Source organism: Rhagoletis pomonella, unplaced genomic scaffold (assembly GCF_013731165.1).
Source record: "Rhagoletis pomonella isolate Grant_MI unplaced genomic scaffold, Rhpom_1.0 Rhpom_scaffold_00001, whole genome shotgun sequence".
Taxonomy (NCBI): domain Eukaryota; kingdom Metazoa; phylum Arthropoda; class Insecta; order Diptera; family Tephritidae; genus Rhagoletis; species Rhagoletis pomonella.
Window position 1 is genome coordinate 24,289,790 of NW_023458555.1, and position 10,275 is coordinate 24,300,064.

Sequence of the window (10,275 nt, forward strand, 5' to 3'; positions counted from 1 at the left end):
AATAATTCGCACACAAATAATAGTTTTGCAACGTATATTAGAATTTGCATATTGCATTGACAAATTAGTTTGTGTGCTTTTTTACACAAGTAGGAGATGAAGATTTCCTACTAAATTTAAATTTGAAATAATGCTACTAATAGTATATATTAGTGCGTACAATAATTGTGAGAAGATGTAATAACTTTTCATACTGAGTAAAGCACTTTGTGGTTCTCTATGAATTATTGTTTTATTTTATTAAGTATGAAGAAATGTGTCCTTAAAGATAATTAACAAAAATATATCACTACAAAAATATTACAACGATGTACCATCTTACCCAAACAACAATATTTTACACTGGTATTTTATTTAATTTACAAACTTAAATTTCAACAAACTTAAAACGATTTTCAATCTCAATTCCAGATATCGTCGCCCGTATGCCAGAAACATGAATTTGTAAAAATTAAAATTTTGGGAAATCAAGTATAAAAGTTTTTTTTACGAGACTTAACACTACATTCATTCAATTGAAATTTTAAAATATGTGGTACTCATAGTATTACGGGTCTTAGTATAACATAGAAAAGCTAAAGGTTAATCAAGTCAACGCAATAACTCAAAACTGATAAATTTGCACATTCGTGCTTCTGATACAAGGGTGACGATATACAACAAGCGGTAATTTCCATGAGGTAGACACCCACTCTTATTAAAGTAAAAAACACCACACCCTTACAGCGTGTTACAATTTCCCCGGCGCATAGAATTCCCGCCACACCGTTAATTTATCCATACCAGGCAGATCAATAAATTCAACCTTTTCACCAATATTGAGACACTTAATTTCACCTTCATCGCGTGTGATCGGCTCAAATGTCACCTCCTCCAACATATCACAATTAGGATCGCTATTCGCTGCGAAGCTCGTCCAAATGTCAACCATTGTGCGCGTTACTTCGTGCTCCTTGGAGCCCTTAACCGGCTGGTGTGAAAACATAGTATAGTAGAGATAACAGAGATCATCACCATGACAAGTACCACGCACATCACCACCACACAGAATATTACGTATGGCATTGCCTTCCCTTGAATCATAGTCGAAGCGGTAGACATAGGTGGGAGCGGTGCTGTGACGCTGGCGTGCGAGCAATGTGCGGTAGATGGGTAACCAAAAATCACGGTACGAGTTCAGCTGTGCAGGGTGAAAAATGAGTAAAGATTATTGCTTATAAAATTTTATAGGCATCCTACTCACATCCAGAAACTGCATCATTGTCTTACGCGAGCACTCTTCTTGCCCAAAATAGATTTTCTTTATTTTAAGCCCACATTCCTCAGCTTTTTGCAAATCATCTTTTACACCCGCATCCGGCGGTAAAAGATTCTTGCAATTGCGCACCTCATCGAGTGTTGCCGGACGTTTCATTATTTCTAAAGAGAAAAACATTCCATTAGCTGCATTTATATTACAAATATTTATTCCATATCTTCATTACCTGGATAAAATATTAGACCCTCGAAGCTAGTGCCTCCAATAATCATAGGTATGCTGTTGCTCCACGTCTTTTTCATTAACTCGTACGGATGTTCGCTCATCACACATTGCTCTGTCCAATAAGGTTCTACAATGGGTACAAACGCAAATGGTATTCTATTGTGTTTCTCATCTTTGGACAACACCTTTACATTTGCACGCACTATATCTGGTCCTTTGGTATTTGACAAAAACTCATAAACTTCTGCATCTTTATCCTCGCCTTCGTAACCGAGTGCCTTGGCTAGCCGAAAAGCCCAACGTTTGTTCGGTAGATGTGCCCAAGGACATAAGGCGCTGCCGGACATTACTATACCTCTGTGTATTAATCCCTTTGACTGTTCACTGAGCATGCAAATGTGTGTGGACGCGCCACCAGCGCTCTCACCAAATATGGTCACATTGTTTGGATCGCCACCGAATGCAGCAATATTCTCATTAACCCAACGCAGTGCGAGTATTTGATCCTTAATACCTGCGTTTCCAGGAACTTGAACATCGGGATCGTCTAGTGAGAGAAATCCAAACGGGCCGAGGCGGTAGGCGATCGTCACGAGTACAATATCTTTGGATATTAAGAAGTCTGGGCTGTACATGTCACGCGTGGCCTCGCCAATCTGAAAGCCACCGCCATAAATCCAAACCATAACCGGTCGTGGTTTTTCAGGATTGATCTGGAATGAAAATTAGAAAAAAAAAATATGTGTATGATCTGAAGTGTTTTGTTGTTGTTAAGATAAAATAAGAACAAGGTCGGCTAAAAATAAACTAGGCCGAGTTTTAAGCGTTAATGTGAGTGCTCAATGTTGATCATATTCAACAGTGGCGGATCCAGCGGAGGGTTTTGGGGGTTAAACTACGTGCTCGTCAGTGGCGGACCCACATAGACGCCATATTGTACATAAATATACGCCATATTGAAACACCGCCCATAAGTCCGCCACTGACTGTCACGTAGTTTAACCCCATATAGTTCTTTAGATATTAAACTAATTTCTAGCTGTTTATATATTCTTTCTACCACCCTTTAATTTTAAATGACTTAATTAAATTACGTTAATTTTGTCAAATAATTCAATACTTACATTCTTTGTAAATACATTCAGGTACAAGCAATCCTCCGACCCTTTGTATTTGCGGAATATTACATTTGATTGTAGAGGCTTCTCAGCGGGACCAGTGCCATCCAGTACGCCCTGCCATGGTTCGGCTGGTACTGGAGCGCGGAAGCGTAGCTCACCCAGAGGCGGTTTAGCAAAGGGAATGCGTTCAAAACTAAAATACGAGTCGCCCCAAATAGTGAGGCGCTTCACACCTTTAATTTCGCCTTTGGTGGTCTTGGCCACCTCATAAATGTTGGTTGTGTGCTTATTTTGTTCATATCTGAATGAGATGACCCTGAAAGTGCAATAAAATTTCAAATAAACATTAAACTACAAACGTTACTGAATTATTTATAGTGATTTTATGTAAAATTTAACCAAAGCAGGAGACTTATTGCTGACATACGCATACACTTTGAGCAAGCGATGACAAACTAAAAGCGATAAACGCAAACAAAATCCGACAATTAAAGTGCAAATAAAGAAAATAAAAAATAATAATGAATGCAATGGGATTTACAATAGCTGCCAAGTGATTTACAATAGCTGAATCTTGGCCTATGCCGCAATGTCGCCAGTCGCCAGCCGCCCATAAAAAAAAGTGCGAATCACTCTACGTGGTGCGATTTCTGAAGTGCACAACTGCATTCTCCTGCACACCACGCCTTTTTATCACTTTTATTTTATATGCATTAATTTCGCAATGAGTTTATTTATTGCACCGGCATTTCTTGTGTAGGTAGCCAGACACTTGCCACACCAAAGACTTACAGCACAAACCTGATCCGATGAGATGATTTGATTTACCAAGGAATCCAAAGTGAAGCCTAGCAAGTCAACGTCATTTTCAAAATAAAAACAAACACGCCCAAAACAAACAGCGGGGCGACGCACGCTGGGGCAATTTATGTAACTTTTGGAGATTAATTCAAAAATTTAATTTCAAAGTGCAGTTAAGATTTTGACACCGAATGCAATTAGATAAGATTCCGTATCCTCTTTTAAACAATTGTTTTTGAAATCCGGATTTGGAGATTAAATCCGTTTTTACATCCTGCTGTCTTACTTTTTCCTTCCCAAAAAATGGAACAGGCATATATTTCTGTTGAAAACAAGAGTACCTTGTACACTCCACAAACAAGCTTTAGCAAACCATAATAGGAAGCGTATTAAGAACTTTGTACTGCTTAAGAACATTTGGCTCAATAAGTTTTTCTTGACCATTTCTTTGGCGCTTTTTTATTTGTCGAAATGTTTACAAATAATAACATAAAACAGATTTGGTTTATATTAATCCGTAACTTCAGTTCCATTTCTGCTTGGGTACAAAAAATTTAAACCAATGGTTTGTCTCTACGGGAAGGCACTACTTTATCTCGAATGAAGAATAACGAATATCTTTAAAAAAAAGATTAAAACGACCAGCGCTGAAAATACCAACCAACACTTAATTGTCCATTTTAATTTTTCAATCCTTGAAATAAACCGAATAAAAAAAACATTAAACTGTAACTAAATTTTCTTGTTTCGCGAGCATATTTGCAAGCATATTTACCAATGTTTTAATGCTTATCTAAGCGCTCAAAATGGATTTTTTCTTGCTTACTTTCTTCGGCCCTGGTTATAACATCCCCTGTTTACGATTTTATCGTAAAAGATAAATTTTACAGGAGAGGTTTGATTTTTTCAATTCTCCCTTAAACAGTGTAAAAATTTATTTCGATTTAAATGGACAACAACATTATTGAATGCTAGCTTTTGCATACCTTGATGTCTAAAGCAGTGGTTCCCAACTGTTTCCATTGTATTGTTTTATGCCCAATCTCTTTTCCCATTAATTTACTATAATGTTTCCTATCTTCTTTATCTTAATATTTCCTATAAAATTTCGTATCTTGAAAGCTATCTATCAAAGTCCAGAATCAAATGGAAGCTGAGACGGTGGCAGAAGCAATACTAGAAAAAAAATTCACACAGTTTGAATATGATTTCACCGTGCGACAAAAACAAAAAAACAATAAAAATCGAAACACACAAAACAATCAACATACTCACGAAGCTAGTGAAAGTGCGTTTTTAGTTAGGATTTTTCTAAAGGACTTTCAAAAATATGTTTAATTCAAGAAATTATTTAAAAAATGCAATGCTATGCGGAATAATAGGTACTATGGGTACCAAATGAAAGAGAAAATTCTGTAGAATTTATCAATTTTAAGTCTTTTGGTTCACAACGACAAACGGGTATTGAAAATGTGTTCCTGTCTATGTCAGTTCTTAACCTAAATATTTTTCAAAAATACTTATTGCAAATTATCAAAGATAATATTTAAACTTATTTAATTCTACAGAATTTTCCCTTTTCCATAATACCCACATTATTATACTCCATTGCACTGAGCTTTTTAAATATTTTTTTTGTTTTTGAATTTATCATAAATATCTTTAAAATATCAAAGTCTTTTAAAAAAAAGTACCAACGTCAGAGAGAAAAAATAAGTACCTATTTTCACAATTTTTGGTCACTAGTTTCGCGAATTTATAATTTGTTTGTTTTAAAAATTTACTGTCACACTGCATTACAGTTGAGAAAATTGTTATAACATTCTACGAATAAGTAATAATTCTATTTTTTTTAAATAAGAATACAATATTAATGAGATTTTTGCGAATGTTTCATTTGAACTAGTTCGTCAATGTTGGGATTGAATTAAGATGCTTTTGATCTTATATTTTTCATATCTTTCTGATGGTTTATTCATTTATTTCTGATAGGTTTAGGATCGATTCACAACCCACCTTTAACCCTTTCGCGACTTAATGGTTTTTCCTCAACATGCTCTGAATTTTAAGTCAATTAAATATAAACACTGCCTATAAGCAGAATAAGCTCAACAACTCTATGTGTTTGGTGCATCTACTATGTATATTGTCCTCAAGTTTTCTACATAGATGTTGTGTGAATGACCTTTATTCAATTCTCTAACAAACATGTAAAACGACCAAATTTAGGCTATTATTTTGTATTTTTTGGCGTTTTTTTTTTTAAAGAATGAGATAAAAGTAAAATTTAATCCTTGACCAGAATAGGTTAAGTGCCAAAACCTTATTGTTACGGAGATATTTGGCAAGTTTCAAAATCTGTTCTTATATTTCTCGACTCGTCGCGTGTTTTAAATCTAGTTATTGCAGAAAAATCAAAGAGCGCAATTTTATAAAAAGAAGGCTGAAGTTCGTAATAAGTATAAGTGAAAAAGTATATGTATAATAAACACGTGTCGACGCCGCCGTCATCAATGCAGAGCTTATCAGTGTAAGCCACCTGTGCATTTGTGCATGCATATGTACATACATACATATAATATACATATATGTATGTATGTAGGGTGAATTTCAAAACGTCAAAGTTGCGCAACGTAGTTGAAAACTAGCATCTAACCGTCGTTGTGCACATTTGTCAACAATCTACAATCTACAATCTACTGAGGTTTAGAAATAAAAGAGACTGGTGTTTTATTATGCACCCATAATATCCTCTATTTCTGCCAATTTGATGCTAAACAGCTAAGTGATAGTAAAATTTTTCTTGATTCTTTGCCTTTGAACTATCTGGTTATTTTCGAAATTTCACAGCCTTTTACTGAATTTCTATTGCTTTGCTTTCGATTTTAAACGTGCTGAAATCGACGCACAGCAAAAGCAAATTAATTAAAAAAAAAATTTACTGCATTTTCAAACACTGCTGTTTTTTTTTGTGGCAACAGTATTTAATTTATAAGGCCCCTAAGGTTTTATTGGCCTTTAAACCATGACGCCGCACTATCAAATACAAATTACTTATTAGACATTTAACAACAATTTAAATAATGCTTCCGATTTAGTTGCACCCTATGCTTATTTAGATTTAAATTATTACAAAAACTAGAAACAATGTTCTAAATACTCTACTAAGCGAGCCATGATTTATCAGCAGGGCGAAGTGCAGAAATGCAAGTTATTAGCTATTTATTGTATATTTTAAGTTTTCTTTAAACAAAAGAAATTAATTTGGTATTAGTAATAATGAAGTTAATATTTACATCTAATTAAATGTAGTTTTCTAATTAGATTATTAATATACATATATATCGTCGTTTAAAGTGCGAAACCGCGTATCGTCATTGTGTAAAACAGCGTAACTGACTTTGGCTGTCCAAAAATTGGATTTGCTCATACAAGCTCTTTGCTCAATCCTTAACCATCCGTCCTGAAATATACTAGCCAGAAATGCGATTGCTTTATAAAAAAGAGAACCATTTTGAAATATAAGCGTTTTTTACGCTCTAGAAAATAATTAATGCAACCAGTTTCACATTTTGTTGATACGCTGTTTTGTACTTTAAACGAGGATATATAAATGTTCTATTAAATGCTCATATAAATAACATAGTCATAAAATGATGCATAAAAACGGGAAAAGTAATAGAAGAACATTATTTTTATAGCCTCTGGAAAACCAATATACATATATATGTAGGTATGAACAAGCTATATCGAAGCAAGACATATCGCACGCCATCTTCAAAAGTGACACAACTCAAAATAACGCGTTCGTCAGAAAATGCGAAAAACTATTTCTTGGCACATGCTGCATCATAGGGGTAAGGAAGTCTTTACCTTAGGTTATTTCAACAAATTATAACAAAAATTTGCTCCAGCTGTTGCAAAAAGATAAAAACAAACAATGTGTATATTTTTAGTGCATAATTTCAAAAATGCCAAAACTTGAGTTGTGTCACTTTTGGAGATGGCGGCTACGTGGTGATTTTTTTTTTTAATATTCGTAATAAGAATACGGTTCAAGCTTTAACCAAAAACATATAAAACACAGTTTCAAACTGTATACAAAATTCGAAAAATTTGCATCTAAATTAACTTTTTAATCTGAATCTTTAGAACACTGATGAAGTGCCAATTTCAAATGGCTAAAAATCACGTTTATGTTTAAGAATTTTATTTTTTGGTGTTGGATTTTTGCACATTTTTCTATATAAGCATGAATTTCTTATGAAATAAAATGCGGGAGACCGTAAGTAATAAAATTTTAAAAAATCAAAGCAAGCTTTTGTAAATTACGCTTGTTAAATAAAATAAAAAAAACCGCCCCAAACAAAAACTGTCAAAAATCATTGAAACTTGTACTTCATTAAATTAAAATTGTATGGACTATAAAACTGTATACCCAAAGATGTTCTAAAGGTTCGGATTAAAAAGTTTAATTTTTATGAATATTCCTAAATTTGGTACAAAGGCTGAGACTGTGTGTTATATGTTTTTGATTAAAGCTTGGACGGTATTTTTATAGAAAAATAAGAAAAAAAAGTTTAGCACGAAAACCATTGCAAATATTAAACAAAAATCAACACGTGGTAATTTGTTTGAGTCACTGAATATACAAACATACATACATGATGAGTTGAATGCTTCAGAATTCATCAATTCATAGTAGAAATTCACAATCATCATTCCAAAATTCGATCAATAATTATTCAAGAACAAACAATATAAAAACTTGATACGTGTTAAGCTGATTCGTAATAGCGGCATTAAGATTTAATCGTTATTTTGTATACATAATAATTCCAAAGAGTTAACTTAGTAACGTTTATAGAAGCAAAACCGAGAACTGCTAGGTCATACTAGAATGTTATTAATAGTCGAATGATTATACTCGACGGCGGAATTGCGAATTGTTAGTAGTTTCTGAGTGCCAGGGGGAGGCATATTCCAAATACCGGGATTGCTTAAAGTAGACTAAAATTACTGCTATGATATTATTGAAGCTTTACATAATTAATATGTATTTATAGCCAATGAGCTTAGGTTGACAGGGTATCCAACCTTTTACTGCATAAGCCTGGCGTTAATGCCTTTGAATACTCGGAATCATCTCAAAAGTCCATTAACTCAAAACTTTTGGTATTTTTCAATGAAATAAAATATACTTAGGGCCTGTTACTAAGAGCCTGATTACAACTAACTGCGGGTTAAACATCGTTATCGACGTGATCGGCTCCATAACAAATCACAGGGAGACAGTCAAGGAATATAGTAAAACTTTGTTTCTAGTTTTTCTCTCTGAAGTCAGGATTTTTTTTTAAAGGCTTTTGAAATTTAATATGGTTAATTAAAAAAAAAAAATATATTAAAAAAAGGAAAATTTTGTAGCACTAAAAATAAAGATAATCCTTTGAAAATTTTGTCCTTGAAAATTTTTGAAAGTTTACAATATGAATTTTAAAAAAATTCTATGTTAAGGACTAATATACAGACGATCAAGTCCTTGAACTTTTCCCACCTAACTTTATTAGCTTATAAAAATAAAATGAAATAAAATGGCAATTTCAATATCTATTCGTCCTTGTGAACCAAAAGGCTTAACTTTTTTTTTTAATTCACAGAATTGTCCCTCTCATTTAGTGCCCATATTATAATTCTACATTGGATCCAATTTCTGAAAAAATTTTTTTAAATTAATCATATTTTTGAAATTTGAAAGTCTTTCTAAAAAAGCCTGACGTCAGGGTAAAAAACTAAAACACAGTAAGTAGATATATTCATTGTTTTGTGTGTTTTGAAATCTTTTGTTTTTGCCGCACCGCGTTTGCAACTCCTATGTACATGCCGAGAAATGTAAAAAAAATCCTACTTTTAGCATGAATATCTGGTGTAATTCACAAAGGCAAGAAGCAATTGGTAAAGTTTTTACTCTTGATCCAGCCGATAAGCGGTTGTAGTGTCAAATAACAAGAACAGGAAGAAAAATCAGATGATGACAGTAATGCAAAACTCAGATATTTTTTTACAATTGCTAGTTTTACTACACTCGATTCTTTTACTTAAAAATCGCCAAATCCCATTGGAATGAATGGAGATATAGTAACCCTACTGAATTTTTGTAAAAAAAAAAATTGAATATAAAGCTTCTAAGTTAGGCAATTCATCTATTTTAATTTCAAGTTATTATTTTTACTGCGCCTCAAGCCTTTTAACGACCTCTCGGCTCGAAGAATCACTATCGCTGACTTCATACGTGACATATTTCAAAATGTGACTTGTTATCTCCACGCGCAATCAATTCTATACTACGATTGCTAAATACGTTTTTTTTTTAATATAGGTACTAAATATTACACCAGACAACTGTCATTTAAATATGGTGTAACTAAAGCCAAAGCTATTTAATGAAAGGTTATCAAATGATAAACAAAGGTTTTACAGGCCGATTCTTTGAAAAAAATATGCACATATTTTTATGAGTATGTAAATTGTAATTTGGCTGATGTACATGGCAATTGCCAATTGCTAATTACACTCATAGTGAAATGATAATAGAAATTGTAAACAAGTATAACAAATGTACATAATCAGTTAGTGTAACATGCAAGTTCATCAACTAATATGTCTTCGTTTTCAAGATGTTTCCCTATAAAGGGTGCTTCGAGAGACATTTCACTTTATGAAGATTGCTGTGCTTATTTCAGATTATATATGCTTAGAAAAACAATACATGATCGCTATTGTTGCTCTCGTTAGCTTCGAGTCATCGTCGTGGATGGTATCTACTTACTTCAACTAGTTTTCGCTACAGTGACCTACTACGATTCGTTCCCT

General features: G+C 33.4%; 1 protein-coding gene across 3 annotated transcripts in view; it reads right to left on the minus strand.

The window, feature by feature from the left end:
* Positions 1-217: 217 nt before the first annotated feature.
* Positions 218-10,275, minus strand: part of LOC118741461 (esterase B1) — a 20,311-nt gene continuing 10,253 nt past the window's right edge. For 2 of the 3 annotated variants that reach the window (XM_036473444.1, XM_036473461.1), the window contains exons 4-7: positions 2,608-2,920; positions 1,485-2,196; positions 1,244-1,419; positions 731-1,180 (exon numbers count right to left, since the gene is read on the minus strand). In XM_036473444.1, the coding sequence (XP_036329337.1) occupies positions 731-1,180; positions 1,244-1,419; positions 1,485-2,196; positions 2,608-2,920 (1,651 nt within the window). Of the gene's footprint in view, positions 1,181-1,243; positions 1,420-1,484; positions 2,197-2,607; positions 2,921-10,275 lie in introns of all 3 variants that reach the window. The other variant, XM_036473451.1, reaches the window with a different exon arrangement.